At 44.9% G+C, this 21232-nt stretch overlaps 1 protein-coding gene and 1 long non-coding RNA gene across 2 annotated transcripts in view; one reads left to right on the forward strand and one right to left on the reverse strand.

Moving 5' to 3' along the window:
- The window catches only part of LOC142787559 (uncharacterized), a 206417-nt gene that overhangs the window by 142471 nt on the left and 42714 nt on the right, over window positions 1–21232 (forward strand). The window lies entirely within an intron of this gene.
- On the reverse strand, window positions 566–19928 carry LOC119169519 (protein 5NUC). Its single transcript, XM_075882755.1, has 9 exons — window positions 19716–19928; window positions 18753–18977; window positions 16941–17066; window positions 15788–16019; window positions 13721–14122; window positions 12139–12218; window positions 5348–5531; window positions 4318–4464; window positions 566–777 (listed from the first exon to the last, which is right to left on the reverse strand). The coding sequence occupies exons 1-9, from the start codon at window positions 19926–19928 to the stop codon at window positions 566–568; spliced, it is 1821 nt and encodes a 606-aa protein (XP_075738870.1).

The following is a 21232-nucleotide window of genomic DNA, read 5'->3' on the forward strand; positions in this document are numbered from 1 at the left end:
ATCATATATTTAACGGACAGGTACAAACACTCACGCAAGGTAGTGCTGCTTTCTTGTGTTGCGGTTGGCTTGCCTTACCTTCCTGTACGTTTTTATAGATCTTTGTGCATTAGATTATGTTAGTGCCGCCCAGCATTTGGCTGAGAGGCAATATTTTTTTCCCGCAACCTTAACGCAGTTATTAGAGTGCCAGTGCCAGAAAGCAACTTGCGTTAGTCTCGCGAAATCTCGCTAAAGTGAAACTATCGTCAAACATTATCGTTATGAAGCTTGATCTCGCAAGTACGCTCATGTGGACGGAAGCCTTTCTATCGTTCAGTCAGCTAAATAGTACTTCGAGCACCGTAAAAATAAAGAAGCCGCATATAAATTTGTCGGCAATCTCACACTTCCTTAACCTGAACGTTAGCGTTTAGGCTACATTGTAAATGGAATGAATGAAAATACTGAAGTCTAATCTGCAGATTCTTCGTCTTTCATATGAGCTTGAGTTGAACTGTTCTTTAAAATTGCACTTAAAACTTGCAAAAGGCTACTATATAGGTTCGATATATTAATTTTATACTCAACTGCTTGCGACTTTGTAGCCCCGTGGCACACGCGAAAAGTCGTAGCCGTCGCCACCGCTTGCGAGGTACCTGGACATGGCCAACGTGTACCACTGGATCCCAATAACGCGCTCGTACGTGGGCGTTCGGCATGATGTGCACAGGATCAGCAGGCTAGATACGACGCTCTCATTCACACCAGGATTAGACTTGTACTTGACACGTATCCCTGCACGTGCAAGAGAAAAATAGAAAATGTCGAAAGCTGATGTAGCTTGAAAAAAATCACATGTTTCGCACTCTTAATATATTTTTAATCAGCCTATCCACTCAAGGCTGAATCCCGACCTTGAATGTTTTAGGCTCACATATCCAGTAAAACTTCAGCTACCTTAAAGTAGGTACATTTCCTCAGTTTCTACAGCTATTGTGTCACATTGTCTTTCTATACGTCCGGTGACATCATCCTAAAATGGTAGAGTACGTGGCATGGCAACGTCATCCTAAAGTGATACCTTTGTTCTATAAGGCCCTATTTGAAAAAAAAATGCAGACTGTAGAGTACCACTGTCCAAACGAATACGTAAGCCAAATGGTGCTCACATTTCTCATAAATGTAGCAGTGGCATGAGTTCCCATATAGTTGCAAATATAATATTCTATCTACTGATAAGAACTGAGGATTTTAATACCAGAAACCGTTTTCGAAATCACTGCTGCATTATCATCATCATCATCATCATTATCATCATCATCATCAGCCCCTACTACGTCCATTGCAGGACAAAGGCCTCTCCCATGGTCCACCAGTTAACCCGGTCCTGTGCTTGCTGCTGCCAAATTATACCGATAAACTTTTTAATCTCATCTGCCAACCTAACCTTCTGTCTCCCCCTAACACGCTTGCCTTATCTGGGAATCCAGTTAGTTAACAATAATGACCAACGGTTATCCTGTCTACGCGCTACAAGCCGTGTCCATGTCCATTTCCTCTTCTTGATTTCAACTATGATATCTTGAACCCCCGTTTGTTTCCTAATCCACTCTGTTTTCGTCTTGTCTCTAAAGGTTATACCTACAATTTTTCTTTCCATTGCTCGCTGCGTCGTCCTCAATTTAAGCTCAACCCTCTTTGTAAGTCTCCTGGTTTCTGCTCCGTAGCTAAGTACGGCAAGATACAGCTGTTATATACCTTCCTCTTGAGGGATAGTGGTAATCTACCTGTCATAATTTGAGAGTGCTTGCCAAATGTGCTCCACCCCATTCTTATTCTTCTAGTTACTTCAATATCCTGGTTCGGCTCCGCGGTTACTACCTGTCCTAAGTAGACATAGTCTTTTACAACTTGAAGTGCACTATTACCTATCTCGAAGTGCTGCTCTCTTCCGAGGTTGTTGTACAATACTTTCGTTTTCTGCAGATTATTTTAAGACCCACCTTTCTGCTCTCCTTGTCTAACTCCGTAATCATGAGTTGTAATTCGTCCCCTGAGTTACTCAGCAATGCAATATCTTCGGCGAAGCACAGGTTACTAAGGTACTCTCCATTAACTGTTATCCCTAACTGTTCCCATTCCAGGCTTCTGAAAACCTCCTGTAAGCACGCGGGAAACAGCATTTGGGAGATTGTGTCCCACTGCCTTACACCCTTCTTGCTTAATATGCTGTTGATTTCTTTATGAAGCACTATGGTAGCTGACGATCCGCTGTAGATTTCTTGCAGGATGTTTATATATACTTCATCTACGCCCTGATTCCGCAGTGTCTGCGTGACGGCTGATATTTCTACTGAATAAAACGCCTTCTCGTAATCTATGAAGGCTATGTATAGTGGTTGGTTATATCTAAGCATTTGTTTATTACCTGATTGACAGTATGAATGAGGTCGAATGTGGAGTAGCCTGTTTGAAATCTTGCTTGTTGCTTTGGTTGATTGAATTATAATGTTCTCTTTACTACCTAGTGAGGGAAGTCTTGCTGTACTATTCGAGGAGCTAGAGGGTGTTAGATGGGATATAATAGGGCTCACTGATGTTCGGAGGACAGATGAGGCCTATAGGTGCTACAGAATGGGCACGTTCTTTGCTCTCGGGGCTTGGCTGACAGAAAAGAGCTGGTAGTGGGGTTCCTAATTCACAGAAACATAGCTGGCAACATAGAGGAATACTATAGCATTAATTAAAAGGTAGTAGGTATTGTAAATAAACTGAATAAAAGATCCAAGATAAAGGTGGTACAGGCTTACGCGCCTACATCCAGCGATAATGACTCTTGACTTGAAAGCTTCTAAGAAGACGTGGAATCGGCAATGAGTAAGGTAATAACACAGTATACTATACTGATGGGGGACTTTAATTCAAAGGTAGGGAAGAAGCAGGCTGGATACCAGGCAGTAGCAGATTATGGCATCGGTACTGGAAACGCCAGAGGAGAGCTACTAGTAGAATTCGCAGAACGCAATAATTTATAGATTTGGATACCTTCTACTGAAAACGAGGAAACCACAAGTGGACATGGAGGAGCCCTAATGGAGAAAATGAGAACGAAATAGACTTTATAATGAGTGCACACCCAGGCATCATGCAGGATGTGGAAGTGGTTGGCAAGGTACAATGCAGTGACCATACAATGGTATGGTCTCAAATTCACCTTGACTTGAAGAAGAAACAAATATGCAAGAAGCCAATCATTGAGCTAGCACTGAGGGGGAAAGTACAGGAATTCAGAGTCTCGCTTCAAAACAGGTACTTGGCTTTTAGTGAGGAAACCAACCTCAGCGTAGATACAATGAATGATAATCTGATGAGTATCAATACGGAGTGTGGAGTGGAAGTTGGAGGCAGGGTAGTTAGACAGGACACTGGCAAGCTTCCCCAGGAAATGAAAAATCTTATTAGGAAGCGTCAACTCATGAAAGTCTCAAGTGCAACAGAAAAAATAGTACAGGCAGAGCTTTCGTAGTTGATTAATAGGCGTAAGGTATGCGATGTAAGAAGGTATAACATGGAGAGAATTCAACACGCTCGGAAAAACGAAGGAAGCGTCAAAGCAGTGAAGAGAAAACTTAAGATAGTTAAAAATCGGATGTATGCGCTAAGGGACAAAGAAGGCAAAATAACTATCGATATGAATAGGATTGTTACAATAGCGGAGGAGTTTTACAGAGGTCTGTAGAGTAGCCGGGACAACCACGACCTCAATACTATCAGAACTAGCAGTAATCCAGATGACACCCCACCAGTAATGATAGAGGAAGTCAGAAAAGCTTTGGAGAGCATGCAAAGAGGCAAAGCTGCTGGCGAGGATTAGGTAACATCACATCTGCTGAAAGATGGAGGAGAGATTGTGTTAGAAAAACTAGCCACCCTGTTTACGAGGTGTCTCCTGACGGGAAGAGTACCAGAGTCTTGGAAGAATGCTAACACCATCTTAATACATAAGAAAGGAGATGACAAGGACTTGAAGAATTACAGGCCGATCAGCTTGCTCTGTCTAGTATACAGGCTATTTACAAAGGTAATTACTGCTTACAGCATGTTTATTAGAAGTTCATATACTTCGGTTATCATTGAAGTAAAACGGTAGCATTTTCGTTTTCAAAACTTCAAGAGAATAGTTGCTTTAAAATGGAGGACACGCTGTTTAAATTCATTCGCATACATCCACACGCACATACATACGTGCACGCATGCTGATAACTTTGTGGAATGGGGATGTGGGTAGCACTTTCAATACTATTCAGGAAACACCTCACGTGAGCAGAGGCTTACCAGAGAGTTGGAGGAACTTTGTGGACGGTGAACCTTTCTTCCCGGAGTACTCCATCATATTTTGAAGCGTGGTCCCACGCATTGTGACGAACATGTATTCGTCGTTAAATGGATACATTTGGAACACATCTTCAAGTCGCAGCTCCCCTGTGCGAGAAAAAAAAAAGCAAAAGATCGAAACTGGGATCTAACCCGATCGGTATACTACAAAGTCGGCATTTTTAGCGCAGTTCATTAGTTGAGGTAAACCATGTATGAAATTTGAAATGTGTGAGTGAGCGTCGTGTTATGTTAGAGCGTATCGTTAGACCATGCATTAGATCACCTTTTTCAGCAATGGCAAAGTTGTCTATAATTTACTAAGCGGAACTATATCCCAGGCATATTGCACAAACATAAATACTGTGGGAGTGTATATATTTGGCAATACACACTAAGTTTGTTTTAAGTACCTGCAGACACATTACATGCAACGAGGACTCCGACGCCGATTCTATCATTTGGGGAAATAACAAGAAACGGAACCCTGTGTGCTCCATTTAGGAACCCTTGTAACAACCACGTATCTCATTGTTAAAAATATCTCACTTAAAATTTACTCCGTACTTCTTCTATCTATCTATCTATCTATCTATCTATCTATCTATCTATCTATCTATCTATCTATCTATCTATCTATCTATCTATCTATCTATCTATCTATCTATCTATCTATCTATCTATCTATCTATCTATCTATCTATCTATCTGTCTGTCTGTCTGTCTGTCTGTCTGTCTGTCTGTCTGTCTGTCTGTCTATCTGTCTATCTATCTATCTATCTATCTATCTATCTATCTATCTATCTATCTATCTATCTATCTATCTATCTATCTATCTATCTATCTATCTATCTATCTATCTATCTATCTATCTATCTATCTATCTATCTATCTATCTATGATCGCAAGAATGCTTCGCTTTAAAAGCCGTTCTTGATAGACTTCTAGGCTGTGATACCTATGAGGCAGGGTGAAGCTCATTTCTACGCACCACTTTTGGTTTTCTCGTCAAAGCTGGTGATCATGGAGCCAGAGTTTATAACAACGGCATTTATTTGGCTCCATGCGCCGGCAACGGTCACCTCGGAGAAGTAGTCAAATGCCGCGTCGGCGAGAAGGTTTCCACCGTTGCACTCCCGTACCGCGCACACGGCCCTGCTGTTTTCAATATAAACCTGCGCACATATGATAAGGATATACACTCCCGTTTCGTGAACGCCAAAACAGCCATAGAGGCATCAGATAAGCGACAAACAAGATATGCGTCTCGCAACAAATGTGTATGCCCCGCCGTGGTGTTCTAGTGGCTATGGTACTCGGCTGCTGACCCGCAGGTCGCGAGATCGAATCCCGGCTGCGGCGGCTGCAGTTCCGATGGAGGCGGAAATGTTGTAGGCCTGTGTGCTCAGATTTGGGCGCACGTTAAAGAACTTAAGGTGGTGGCAATTTCCGGAGCCCTCTGCTACCGCGCCTCTCATAATCATATGGTGGTTTCGGGACGTTAAACCCCCACATATCAATCAATCAATCAATCAATCAATCAACAGATGTTTACGCCCAAAGAAACGGTATGGTGTGCTTAAGGCGTCAGGACGTGCGTTTTTATAATGAAAAAATTTGCTGAATCTCAGTAAGTGTTGCTGTCACTGTCATGCTCCGTATATACATATATATATATATATATATATATATATATATATATATGTGTGACGCTATGATGAATCGGAGACGTGGCCTGGCGCATACCTCATGTTTCATGTTTATTCCTTTCTGCTCTTCTTCCTCATCAGCTTCTACCAACCATCGCTTCATACGTCACACGATTCCCCCTCCCCCCGAAAGAAGGCATGGATTACGAGCAAGAAAAAGTAAACAAGGAGAGGTTGAAAAGTCACAAATGTTGAAATTCACAATTAGTTCTCTGCTCCAGGGGAGTTCCGTAAACTTTCCAAGACTTCAGGGGAGAGTGCAGCAGTCCGGTTAACGCAGGAGTTCTGGTGGGCGAGGCTGGTGGTTGCGTCCAAGATAACACAAAAATGCTTTGGACGTGCAGATAGGGGTAACAGCTGGCATTATTGTGAAGAATGAACGAGGTTCGAACATCTTGCAGAATCGACAGTTCCGATATTGTAGGCATCGAATGCCTCGTCGTGGGCGATACACAGGCCGTGCAGGCAGCTCGCGTGTGCGTTGATCGAGGTTGATTGGGCGCTGCCTGTGTTCCTGCCGATTGAAGATTTTTCTACGGCAATGTCGCAGATGTTCTGATCGAAGGCGCATCTTCAATCTCTGGTAGATAATGTATCCAGGACGATGGGCCTTTTCGCATTGTTCTTCGAACCTTAAGATTGGTTTCGATGAAGCTTTCTTTCGTCGTTGACAGTGTTGAGGTATACCTTGACGTTGTCGTTTCTTGGTTTCGTCGACTTGCTTGTGGTGTGACATTGATTGCGGTGTGCCCGGATTTTTAGCAAGCCCTTCACAGGCTTCTACGACGCCAACCAATGCAGCTGTTTTTGGTGCAAGACAATGTGGGGTGTTTCGCGCACATGAATCTTCTGTATTCATAAACCGCTCATTGTTGGTCGTTGCCTGAAGCTTACTTGCGTCATCGGAAGTCGCACCTACGCTTTTGTTTTCAGTGTTGGCAGTGAGGTCGTGCACTGGATTGACGTCGCTTCGATCTTTTGATTGATGAATACCAGACACTTCTGCAAAAGACTTTTCTTCACAAGATGCTGATTGTGAATGCTTCTGTCTTTGTTGAGCTGCTGAGCTGAATACTTTGACCGAATAAGATTTCTGTGAACATTTGTTGTCTGGTTTGGTTCCCCGCGGATTTACTAACTCATCATGCGTAAATGCGACGGTCTTATGAGGTGCTTCCTCAGGTTTATCAGTAATGTTGATGACAGGTGATACCAAGTTAGTTTGCAAGGTACGCATGCCACACGAAGTATTAAATGCACCTGGGTCATAAATAGTGGATTCAAATCTTTTATGCAGCGAAGAGTTAAGCATTGGCAATAATTGCGCTGATGAGGAACCAGGTGGAATGTTGTGAAAACAATCGCGTGGTCTTTCTATTAGCACGTGGCTAGCTTCACCTGACGGGAATCGTAAATCCATGATCCGTGGTCGAATGCGTGAAGGCTGCTTATGACTGCGATGACGGAGTTCGAATGCATTGAGAGTGCGTGTTTTAATCGAATCTTCATTATAGTCTTGAAACCAGATGATCATTTCTTCTTTTATCTTTTGCCAAGACTCGTCGTTGTCGAATATGTGGGTGAGGTAAAATTTAAATGCCTCACCGGTGACGTAGTCGCTGAAGTTCGTAACCATCTCCCGTTCCGACCAAGATGCAGTGGTAGCGTGGAGCTCGAACAGGTCGAACCAGTCCTGTGCAGGTCCATCGTCCGCCGCTCCGGTGTACTTGGGGATGGGAAGGTCGGTCGATGGTTCTGCCATGATGCCGGTAACTGCTTGCGCCTGAGACCACCTCTTCTGTGGTCGATATTCAGTTGAGGCGTATTGCCGGTGGCTTTGTGAATGATGTGTGGCTGATGAGCGGTGGCCAGGTCTTCATCCTGTCGACTCGTGTGACGCTATGATGAATCGGAGACGTGGCCTGGCGCATACCCCATGTTTATTCCCCTCTGCTCTTCTTCCTCATCAGCTTCTACCATCCATCGCTTCATACGTCACATATATATATATATATATATATATATATATATATATATATATATATATATATATATATATGAATTGCCATGGCTTTTGAAACAATTTTTCAGGATTATGTATGAAATACTTGAATTGACATTTTTAACAGGCAGATTGTATTGTAGTGGCACCTGGCGGAGCAGATGTCATTCCCGCGCTTCCATGTGTATGGCCTCTGAGATCCGCTTCGATTAAACACGATGTTAACCAGAGGAATACATAAGGGCACATGAACACCAAGGAAGAATGATCACTCCAGAAGTAAAACTTACGAGTAAGGGTCCCTTTCGTTAGGGTCTCTCATTCTTTAAGACCAAGAGACAAATGAGACTGCGTTGCACTTTAATGAAACCAAGCAGTTACATTGCTGATACTACGTTGTTATAGATCACTGGTCTACTCCCTGAGGCCGGCATGGGTATCATGCGGCCTCTGCACGTCGTATAAACGTCACATACCTGTTGTCCTCAAAAGGAATGTGGCAGTTTAGACATAGGGTTACATAAGACCAAGGAAAGATCACTTCCAGTTGGCGTTACCACCTATGCTTGTGAATTGCGACCCTCTCAAGTGCGTGCTGAAAATATGCCCGATGTCCATTTTGATTTTGTATATTATTGCCATATGCAGTATAATGGACACACTCATCTGATTTGGCGATCACCGTCATTTCACGAATATATATATACATATTGTCATGGCTATGAAAGACGCTGGTGCTGGGGTGCATGGGAAGCTTGGAGAAGGTAAATGAAGACGAGGTAGAGAACGGAACAGCTTGCCCGACGAACGGGTGTTGTGCCTTTCTCGCTCACGACAATGGCGCAGTTCGACAACTGAACCTTGCGGCTGAAGCCACCTGTACTTCGCAGGTCGTCTGCAGTGCATGTCTCTGAATCCAGGAACGCCGTCCACGCTTCCTGAGTAATGGTGTTCACGACCCGACCACTGCTGAAGCTACCCAACGATTCATCGACGGATGGCGTCAATGCCTCCTCGATTGTTCCACGGTACAACTTGACAGACGGCAGGCTACCACTTTTATCTCAGTATGCCCATACACTGCTATCATCTGAGAATGTCGCGAACGCTTTCCGTGGCCTATATCTCAGGCCCAGTCCTCCTACAACGGGTGAACAACCAAGGGACGCTGTTCAAGCTACTTTGGGCATGCTTATCGCCCCCGTGAATATTGCTAGCACCACATATTCAGCGGACGTGAACAATAGTGGTTCCGAGGTCTCATGCGAGAGTGCCGTGGAGCTGCGGCGTGTCATCGCGCAACTACTACGCGTCATGGTCAACGCTGTCACAGCAACGAGCTCCATGCTGTTCCCTGCCATCTTGCTGGTCCTGAGTGCAAGCGACGGCATGTTACATGCAGTCGCTTCACAAGACCTTGAAGCCTTCTCACCTGAGCAACGCGGAGATCTGAGGTGCGCCCTCCTTCAGCTCTCAAGCCTGATCGACTGCTTCGACTCAGTAATCTCTGCACTCTCACGTGCTGACCCACGAATATCGGCCGTCAGCGAACCACCAGAGTTTGATGGGTTCCAGAACGACGCCGACCACTGGGTGTCAACCGTCTACGCGCACGCAGCGCGTGTGTCCAGGACAGAGCCTCAGAAATGGTGCGTGGCAGTGGACCGGCTTCGGGCAGATGCAGTGGCGTGGCACTGGTATGAAGGCGTGAAGCAGCGCACCTGGGTGGAGTGTAGCTCCAAGCTCATAGCTGCCTTCGGCCGGATTTCCGATGCCTTGACCAAGCCCCAGACTGACCGAGCCCCAGGACGGAGCTCACCATTCGCACCACCTCGAAGCTTTGACGGTTCGTTGCAGCTCGTCGATGGAATGCAACGAAGATTTTCCTGCTGCTGACTTTGATTGGAGTTCCTGCAGTCCTACTCTGCAGATTCGGTCTCTGCATCGATATTCGACTTGAAAATACCCATGCCAGACCTTCATCCGGAGATACTGCCCTCGCGCTCATCGTTGTTAGAGGACATGGAGGCGCTCACCCCTATCGTACCAGACACAACTGACCCCTACCGGACCAAGATTGTCAGTAAACAATGCACTCCTTACCATTCACAGAGCAGGCCTTTCTGAGGATCCGAACAAGATCAGCGTAACCTGATACAGCCACGTTTGCAGACGACTCATACATTCACTTCAGAAGACGTACAGACGCTCAACCGCGCAGACCCTTGGCTCCCAAGCGATGTTTCCTTTGAGAAAATCAAGACACCTAGCCAGGCTGAGGCCACTGCCATTGAGAACTTGTCGAGGACCAGCCCTCCTGCTCTTCCCTCCAAGGACACCATATCAGCACGTGACAGTTCACCCGAAGCCACCGGCTGGACAACTTCAAAGAGTCTGCTGTGGTATTGATGACCAACGTTGAGCTGCGTCGCATCTCATTTCGAGAAATGGCATATACGTCCACAAGGCTGCCTCGCAGAGCGTCCCGTTGCAGTTCGGTCCACCAGCGGTGGTGGGACAAACACTAGCGCTTCTAGGTTACTTTGCGACCATGCCGGAACAGTCAGAGCCGTCCGCCTGAACAGTATTCTATGAGTTGTCAGGAAACGTTGCACCATGGACGAGTTCGATCGCAGCGACAAAGCCAATTCCGTCCACCAGAATGCACACTGACAGATCTTCAAGCAGAGGCGCACCGTGGCGCAGACCAACCGGCTCAAGGCAGCGAGTGTCATCCACCAGATACGCTTCTCACAGACCATCACTTCATGTTGCATTGTGGTGCGGGCCGACCACCACGATGCAGTCAAGCCCACCCAACAGAAACTTTGCCGCCAACTCTGCACGCGCGCCGTCATGGCTGAGAGTCATGACTAAGAAAGACACTGGGGCTCGGGTACGTGTGCAGCTAAAAGAAGGTGAAAGAAGACGAGGTAGAGAATAGAACAGCTTGCCCGACGAACGGGTTGTTTTGTGTCTTTCTCGCTAACAACAACAACAATATATATATATATATATATATATATACACACTTACCGCTGGCTTACTGTCAATGGACCTAAAAGAAAGATTCTTGAACAAAGCTTGTATGTCACGCTTGTAGTTACCCGCACGGAAATTAGACGGATAGTTTCATCGAAAGGTTGAACTAGCCAATCCCGTGTGGTAAATGGGAGCCATATATGTAGGAACAAGCAAGCTTCTTCCACCACCTGGTTACTTCCGGATTCGACACCTACACTGCAATATCTGCGATAATTTGAGGTGAACAGTTTGGGGAAGTGCATTGGAACTGTATTTTTCGCTACCATCAGTGGTATTATCCGAGTCTATAGTGCCGCCAATGAAGGAAACGCCGGCGAAATGCTATGTGTACATCGCCCTTTGTGATGCCGCCCCGCGTCGTACGGACACCTGTGGAACAGCTTCAAGGGTATGGTAGTCGCGATTAAGCAAGCAGGGCTCGCATAAGAGCTCGAGCACAGGGAAAATGCTTTGCTGCGCGTGCTATAAATGCTGCAGCTCAAGGCACATTCGTCTGTGTTCACTGCGTTTCGTATCGTTTCTAAATTTTTTATCCCTACTTCGTATAACAGTCCAACGGAATGCTGTCGCATTCGTTGCTTTGGCCTTGTGCCGAAACTGTGACTTGTTATTATCAATTTTGCGAATTATTTGCCGTTGTCAGCAACTCCTACTACCCCACCTTCTCTATTGGCCATCGAGCCCCCATTGCCTCGTCCTCTTTACACTAGCCCTTCGACCTCAAAAGGTCGATGACACTTGTTCTAGATTGCATGGTGCCTCTATGTTTTTCATTACAGGTTATTCGCTTGAAACACATCGCGCCCTTGCACGTGCAAAAGCTCGCCTTCAGGTCACCAGAGCACCTATACAGCCACGAGTGCCACTCAGGAAGTTGCACATTTTTTGATGAACGAAGCTCTTGCGTAGGTTCGACACTGACGCTTAACTAAACTGTCTTGTATTAACGCCTTTTTTTACGCAGTTTCCTGTGTATGCTGGCGCAGCTTCGATCGATTCACAGTAGGTGCAAATTTCTATACGAACCTTTGTCGTCCCGATCACCTGCCTGGCTTTAGGCTTGATAATCCCCGTATAATAGTCCATTAGTTGTCGAGTCTTTCTGTCTGCAAAAAGAAAACATGTGTGCTATGAATATTTACACGTTATCAAATTTAATGCACTAAAACTGAAAGATTCAGTACGTGAATCAGCAAGCAATGCAGTAAGCGTAAACTCTTGTTGGACGACTTCTGCAAGGGACTTCTGTTGACGTTGCCACCGAGAGTGATAGCAACAACAGGTACGTTGTCGCAGCAGTCGGTCCTACTTATGGGATTAGATGCAGGAGAAAACTTGGAGCATGCTTGAGCTTCGAATAGTATCTGTAAACGCGATAGAAGAATAGAACAGAAAATGAAGAATAGAAAATGGAATTATAGAACGTCTATAATCTCGCCCCGTGCGCAAAGTGGTAGTCCGGCCTCGGTTTTCGGCGCATGCCTCAACCATGTCCTAGTAAAACGAACGGCTGTGCGTGTAACAGTGGTCGTTTCAAGCTATCCTGGAATGCCTCCTGCAAGTACAGTTATCAAGCGCGCCCGATGGCATCATTTTTCCTTTTGCGAATCCGCAAACTACGCGTTGCTAAGGCATGCAGCACGTGGACTTATGCAGCTGCCCCCCTTGTTGACGGTGTTTCATGTGATGATAATTAAATATGATTCGGCGCTTTTCAGTGTGGGGTCCCTAAAGCACCCACTTCCTGCTATTTTCATGTTTTGACGACTGTCGTGTTACTACGCTCCTGACAAGCAATATTGCATCCGTTGAGAAGATTTCTTCCTCTACATGGCACTGATATATAGGGTGTTCTGATGCCAAACTGTTTTAAGCCATGTCATGGCTCTGTGATGGGACAGCTGCTTGCTACGCAGATAGCCTGGGTTTGATTCTCACTCCAATAAAGTATATTTTCTATTGATTTTATTTCAATATTTTCCAGCATCTTGGTGACAGATGATGTGACAATTTTTAGCTCACTACTAACGATGCCGACATCATAATTTCGACGAAACGACATTTTCACCACAGTTGTGTAAAATAGCTATTGTTATTGATGATATATACTAGATACAACACTGAGCACTGACACTCCTGTAATATTATTAAGACAAGATCCTTAGTTGCCTCATCAAACGCGAAAAGTGACTGTCGGAGTCGGTGTGAACACAAGTGGTGCAACAAAACATCATGTGGCGTCGTCACTCTGTCATCGTGACGTCACAAATTGTGAATCGCTTCATGACGTCATTACAGGATTTCGTCACTTGGCCAAAGCTGAGTCAATCCTGTAGGATGGGCTCAGCTTTGACCAAAGGACGATATCACTTGAGGTGCGGAAATCTCCCGATGTCTCCGAACTCAGAGGCAGTGCTGAACCCTTTTGAGTGAACTAAGTTGTCGGCAATTGGCGGGAACAACACGCGAAGGTTCAACACAATCCACCGAGTGAAAAGGTGAACACAGCTTCCGCCATCTTAAGCAAGTGCATTATATATAGCGATTGTCTCATTCTATGTCAATCTCTCTGAACACTATACATGCAGAGACATCCAGGAGCGTATACCTTCGGGAGCCTGGAAGTCAAGAATGATGGGAGTGCCTATAGCACTGATAATGCGCGAGTCGCGCATCTGCACGGTCATCTGGAACTTGCTGAGCAGCTGGAAGTGGTCCGTAGAGGCGAATATGTACGCTTGCTTGCCGTCGGTCGAGCGGGTGAAGTTTATCGGATAGTCCAGGTCTTGCTCGAAATCCAGACCGTGCTTTTCGGTCGCCGTAGAAGGGTATGCGAATCGACCTTGATACTTCACCACGAACGCGGTGATGTCGGTCAAGCTGTCGGCCAGAGTTCGGTCTTCGTTGGGGTCACCACCCCCGATAGCGATCACAACGTGACAACCCTCATCTCGTAATTTTTTCGACTCGTTCCGGAGGCTCTCCAAAGGGTCGTTGATAATGATCGTCACTGGGAAAGAATAATAAACACACTTTGAGCTCATTTTCCATTCAAAAAAATGTATGGCTCGAGACGTAGAAGTCCTTCTTTTTGTTATCTAGTTGGTACGACACAGTTTGAATCTTTGGAAAGTGCGAATCTGAACACAAACTACACTAATGTTCACCCCATCTACCTTGTCTATGTATGCCTGATTTTGTTTCCTTATTTTGAGACTATGATTTAAGACGTGTCTTCTGCTTCTGCATTTAGTATACGCGATGCATGAAATAACGGTAAGAAGTTGATAACTATTTAGTACTGAGCCTGAATTATCACAAGAGATGCGGTCACTGATGGGTGGCTACGCTTCGATGAGGCCAAAACATGAAATGCAGACTCAGTACCGTAATACCTCTGTAAGTGAATATTATTGGTAAGCATGAAAGCTACGCAGTTAGGCCACCTCAGTGGTGTAGCGACTATGGTGCTCGGCCACTGGCCCGAGGTTCAGGGATTCGATCCCAGCCGCGTCAGACGCTATTCAATGTAGGCGAAATACTGAAGACCTGTGCACAGCGCAATGTAAGCGCACGTCAAGAGACACCATATGGTCCTAATTTCCTCATCCCTCCGCTACATCATCTCTTAGAATCGTAATGTCTATGGTTTCAAGACGCTAAATCCCAGCAATTATTATAATATATAAACTGTACTTGTGATTTTAGTATCCAGAGATATGGTAATAACATTGTGATACATTAGGAGACAGTTATTATTTTGTCAAGAAAGACTACGAGAATGCCTCGCCTTCAAGTGTGCAGCAGAATAGCACAATGGAACCCTATGCGCATTGATTTCTTAACTGCTCGTCTGGCTTTGGTTCTCGGTGCTTGCGTCAACCATGCTGTAAAGAAACAGAGTTTTGGCCGCTTCAAACTATCCTAGCACGGTGAGTTAGGAGCCTGCTAAGCCACAATAGGCCCTTTTGCAAATCTGTGAAGAGTCCACTTCGCGTCCGTGCGGAAACACACGAAGCTACGCAGTTGCTTACTTTGTGGATACTTTTGCAGCTGATGATTATTACATATGTCCGAACGTACTTTAATGAACGAGCCTTTAGAACACCAATTCGTTGCACAGTTTACAAGTTTTGACAACTGGCGTGATCTTACGCTTCTGCCACGCAACATTACATGTCTTAAGGGGGCTCTTCTACTACATGTCATTCATATAGCGTTTTGCTTTTTCAGGTACTTTAACCAATAGCGTATCTTTGTGTTGTACAACGCCTGCTTCCCTTGCCGACGGTCTGGGTTTGATTGTCACTTGAAACGAAGATTTTTATTTTGCATTTTATTCGCATATTTTGTTTCATTTTTCGGCCATAGACAAAATCAATTTTTGTTAACAATAATGCCAACACTGATACATGCCGACAATGTAATTTCTGCGACAGGAGCTATTTAACAATATCGCGTATATAGAAAATGCGGTGACCGAATATATGAAGGACCTGTCCACCTACCTAAAATAACTACTTAATTGAAATGAGGTCTAGGTATGCGGTGAATTCGCGCAGTTTCATATAGCCTGGTGAACAATTCTACTCATCTTCAAAGTCTGTGCCCCTATAGCATTCCTTGGAAGCTGAACGAAGGGTGTTTGGTTGTTCAACGTAGAGTGAGTACTCACCGCCCGGCTGGCCCATAACACGCACGAGATCGGACACGTAGCCAACGATGCCAATTTTGAGGTTGTCCATGGTCAGTATGGTAGAGCGGGTCGGCAGTTTCGGCAGCTTGGTGAGCACGTGGTCGCGGCTGAAGTCGACGTTGCACAGTACTATTTTCGTCTTCAAGTCTGGGTCGCGGAACAGAGGTATCAGGCCGCGAGGACCGATGTGAAATTCCTGAATCCCTAAGGTCTGCACCGGGGTATAGATAGTAAGAAGTAAGGTAATGAAATGTTTACAACACTTTTGTTACTTCAGTCAGGAGACAAGCATGCCAGCTGAATTATGCTCAAGTGTAGACAAGTGCATTAAAATCGCACTGAAGTGTACTCTATTTTCATCTGCATTCTGAAGTGCTAGATTTTGGGTAGTGTTAAATACCGAGGGGCACGCAAAGAGAATTATCGAAGTTGTTGAATGGGATCTGAAGTTATTAGCCTTTTAAACATCAAAGCACTAGAAGAGGTCATGAAATGAAAGAAAAACGTACCCTTTCGCATTTAACTCTGCCTTTGACGTAAATGACTGGTTTCAATCACTGCACCCCTCAAATCAGACCTCGAGGTTGTCGGTACACAGTGCACTCAGCGTTGTTCTGCAATTATTCTCAAAATTTGGTACTGAAAACCGATTTTTTAAGGAAAAATAAAAGAGATTTCGCAACCAAAGAAGAACAAAAGTGAAATTATAGCTCATGATAGTGTTGCCTTACTGGGGCCAGATGAATACAACCTGTAGTGTCAAGCCGTTCAAAACGCTCGGTCATTGCCGTTGCTTCCACGTGATGAAGCGTCACTTCCGATCACAAATATTGTCGTTGCTTGCCACCTTCGTGCGAAATGAGTCTGATTTCTTTATTGAAATAAAATTATGCAGCTTTGCTTCTGACGTTCCCTCTTGCGCAACAGTATTAGGGCATTTTATAGGGTTCCAGAAAAGATGAAAATGAGACGCGTAATTTGCATCGCAGGGCTCCTTTAACATATGTGGGCTGATGAAAACTGTGTCAACATCGCATTTCACAAAACAGTTACAGGATATTTCATTTCTCTAGTGTTTCTATCGTCGCCGACAGCTTTCAATAGTGCTTCACTGTGGGATGCCAGAACTTACCATCACATCGAAATCCATGCTTTTGAGCATGTCAACAACCACTTCGGGGCCCTTTATTCTGTACCACACGTGGCCAGTATATACGTTGCCGGTGAGAATTGATATCCCTGGTTTGTTGACCAATATCTGCAAAGAGGGGCAGTGCGCTCGGCGCTTTTGCATGACAATGACAATGACTTTATTTTCGAATCAATAGAGTGAATGATACGAAGGGGCGGGCAGAAAAAGCTGTCGTTCAGATAGCTTGACCAGGCCGCTGGCCTCCTCATTGGCGCTCAACAGCAGCGATGAAATAATAAACCAACATAATTCAGCAATATATAATACAAGACATACATAGAAAAAAGAGCAATAATGTCTAACTTTACAAAATTGCAGAGACAAAGAAAAAGAAAAAGACCGCATCATAAGGACGTTACTCACGCATGACCTTTATTATTGTAGAAAGAAAAAGAAACATACACGTGCGCAAAATTTAAAAGTGAGAGGCATCAGAAGAATTTTTTTGAAGAATTGTCTGAAAAATACCTGTGTATGGCTTTGAAAACTTGTTCTCGAATCGTATCTCTTCACAAATTATTCTGTTTAATAATCTTGGTAAGTTATTCCCAAGTGTTAGTTTTCCTTATTTTGTTCGCACTGTTGGTATTTTCCAGTATTCCTTTTTACGGTGTTTCGTATACAAGGGTATTTTCTTGTAATCTGGAAAGGTGCCAAAGAAAATCTCATCTGGTTTTGAACTCTTGTTTATACGCCTTGCACAAACGGTGATCATATAGCGTTGGGGCTGGAAGTATCCTATATTTTAAGAAATACTCGCGTGTGTGGGAATGACTTGGGACATGATCAATTGCGTGTAATAACCATTTTTGTAGGCGGTGTATTCTCTGTAACTAAATGACAGTAATTAAGTCTGGACTGAAGCAAACTGTTGATAATTAGCATCATACTATTTTGCGGCAGTATATGACGATTGCGCTGAACATTATATTAATCACTTGAGCTTTGTTACTAGGCTATGGAGAGGTGCATCCCAACATAATGTTTCCTGAAAGATGACGCCTATTGTTTTAAAAATGGGTACCAGGGGGATGGGTGAGAAGTTTAGTGTTATATTTTTATTAACCATAATCTTTTCTTTTTACTGCAAAAGAACATAGCTTTTGTTTCATTTGTATTTATTTGACACATACAAAAATACTACTGCATTCTACTCTTCCAATCTGTAGGCCACTGCTATATGCTCAATGAAGATAGTGTTTTTCGAATAATACAGAAATTTCCCTGTATTGCATCCCTAGAGCACATCGTGTGGCATTAATTTGTACATCCATTTCATTTAGGTTATCCCTCTTGATTACGAAAAAAGAATGCCTGCTACCTTCTTTTTTCTTACTGGCGTTTTCGTCTAGTATATTCTTCGCTTTCTTCATGCAGGTACGAGGATATACAAGTATGTCGGTAGAAATCAAGTTACGCTAGCTTATTGGGGGGAGGGGGGGTCACGTGTGCCTGCGAGTTTCATCACGAAGAGCTGAGGAGACACTGCGAGAAAGTGTAATTATAAGTTCAAAAATAATTTACCCTATTATTATTATCGCTATTTCTAGCGAAACTTGCGCAACCATGACCACATAAACAATGCAATATGGGGGAGCTATATCCGCGTATTGTAACAGCAATTAGCCACGTTGTGTTGCCCGTTCAGGAAGCAGTGGAGTATGCGCACACATTTAAAGGCAATTTCAGTCTTAAGGTTTTTCAGCGGTTTGCGCGACGTGTCGCTCGGTATTAGAAGTACTGCAAGCCCACCTGGTAGCTCATCCTGGCGGCCCCTCCGTAGCAGTCACCCACCGACTTTTTGGATGTCGTGCAATCTTTGTCCTGTTTGTCGACTTCGAGAAAGCGGCTGCGCAGTTCTCCCGAGTGGATCACATTCACCGTACCTGTATCGGAAGGGCGACCATGGGGTATTGGTGTGCGCAGGTTTCCGGTAGCAGCCAGCTTGTTGGCCAGGTGTGCAGGCGAGGACTTTACCTGAGGACGTTGGATAGCATTGGCAACGTTGGAAGACACGGCGTAAAATAATGGTCAGGTTCAAGCTACCCCGTCCGATATCGTAAACCATAGAGTAATTGCAGCTATGAATGCCAGCCATTTTTCGAATTCTTGCGAAACATTTCAGTGCTCGTTTGAGTAATGGTGGGTTTCAATTAGCATTGTTGCTTCAAAAAAATATATGTTTTAAGCGATTTTAACGTAACGCCCGCACACGTGGCGTATTCCGAAAGTTTGGAATTTTTCAACTCATCCTTCTCAGGAATACCAAATTTGGTAATTAAAACCTAGATAATACTAAAAGCATTATTCTAATAAAAACTATCACTTATGAACAATATAAATATTTTGTTTCAATATATTATTCAAGGACTTTAGCTACCTTCCTCCTCCTACACCAATCCTTTCCCTCCACCGAAGCCTTATTAGCACTTGAAATTGTAAGTTGTGAGGCTCGGGGCGAAGGATGACTGACGCTTCACAAAGCCAGGTACGTCATCGAAATCTATAGCGATGATGTTGTAAGTGGCTTTATTTCTAAATCTCTGGGCACACTAACCTAAAACTACCTAATTTATTGAGCACGAACATTGATAAGAAGTGTCCTTATGAACATCTCTGGCACTACAAGGTTTTGAAAATTGATGAGCCGTGGTGCAGGACTCTTTTTTTTTTCTTAGAGCACTTTAGACTAATCCTAAGTAGGTGCAATCTTACCTGCGCAATGGATGCTGCACTTCTCCCGTAGCAATTGCCCTGCGCCTTCTCGGAAGACGAGCAGCTTTCGTCCTCGTCTCTGGTCTCGGGGTAATGAAGAGGAGGTAGCCGCTCTTGCAAAGTCGAAGGGTGGTGCACCACTCCTCTCGTCTCGTCAGCGGCAATCCGAAAACTCTGTGCTGGGCGTTGCGTTCGCGCACGGGAACAGACCATATGAGGTACCAGAATCATAAGAATAACTGCCATGACATGCATTGAACTCCCACAGCAAGTGATAATAGAAGACCTGAAGATGACCTCCCTAACCGCCATGGCTCCGCTCTGTCTTCTTCTTCTCTGACCTCCCGGTTCTTGAAGCTCGCGCATTATTGGTTGCTTGCTCGCTTGATCCTTGTGATATGGCTCTTACCCACTTCGGGGGATTAGCCATGAAGCCGGCTGAAATTTGGTGTTTTTCTTATGCAACAATGGAGGAAGGAAACAACTGAGGAGAGGCTCTGCCGTTACTCGTTGTGAAGCCGCGGTGAAGCCGGAAATCGGAGATATTTACTGGGAAAATTCTCCTCTCTTGTTTACATCCGAATGTAAAGCAGAAGGCGCCACTCTCTCTGGCTCGGAAAGCACGAAGGCTGCGCAGCACGCGTGTCGTGACGATCGGAAACCAACAGAACAGGGCTAAACACTCTGGGCCAGCGCGACAACCTTCGGTGAAATCATTTCGTCCGAGTATTATCAGTGAGTAACGGCTCGCCGACAACGAAGCAAGCACAAGAGAACGCATGCTAGATGGCCTGGCAATAGCGAGTGTTTTCACGTTATTAATTCACAAACTGTACAGACAACACGATCGGTCATGTGCCTTCTTCGACGGTTGCATTCCGCAACGGCCCCCGGCCACTGTACTCGTGTTCTGCGTGACACTCATTGGCGTCACCATTCTGTGACCGAGGTGACTTGGAGCACGATGGAAGTGACACTTCAACGCAGTTGCTCTAACGTTCAGATTGCAATGCTGGGGGCGGCTATAAGAGGTGGAAGAGCAAATGTGTTTTAATACGCATATGCAAGTTCTACGCACTGTTGAGGCACCGTGGTTGATAAAAGGTTTCGTAAACGTTGCTAGGAGTACAATAACTGCCAGGAGAACACTGCGTAACCAATAACGCGGGCAGAGCACAGGTATTGTCCGCCACGGCTCAACACGAGACCTGCGGAGGCACGCATACCACCGCCAACCACGGCCACTCACTGGTAAACCAGCCACACTGCGCAACACGTAACCATAGCAACGTCGCCATTGTGCTCAGTGAATATGACCACCATGATGTCATCTCCTCCACACTTTTCACGTAGCGCACCGTCTGGGCATGCCCTCTCCTATCTTTCCACCTTTTAGGCAACACATTGCGGTCTTTTATGCCGACTTGACAGCAGTTTGTTCCGAAACAAGATGTTAACTTGTGAAGGTCACTCAGGATTATGAAAGTGAAGCGAAATATATGAAAGCCGCAAAATTT

This window comes from Rhipicephalus microplus, chromosome 2, assembly GCF_043290135.1.
Source record: "Rhipicephalus microplus isolate Deutch F79 chromosome 2, USDA_Rmic, whole genome shotgun sequence".
In the NCBI taxonomy this organism is placed as follows: domain Eukaryota; kingdom Metazoa; phylum Arthropoda; class Arachnida; order Ixodida; family Ixodidae; genus Rhipicephalus; species Rhipicephalus microplus.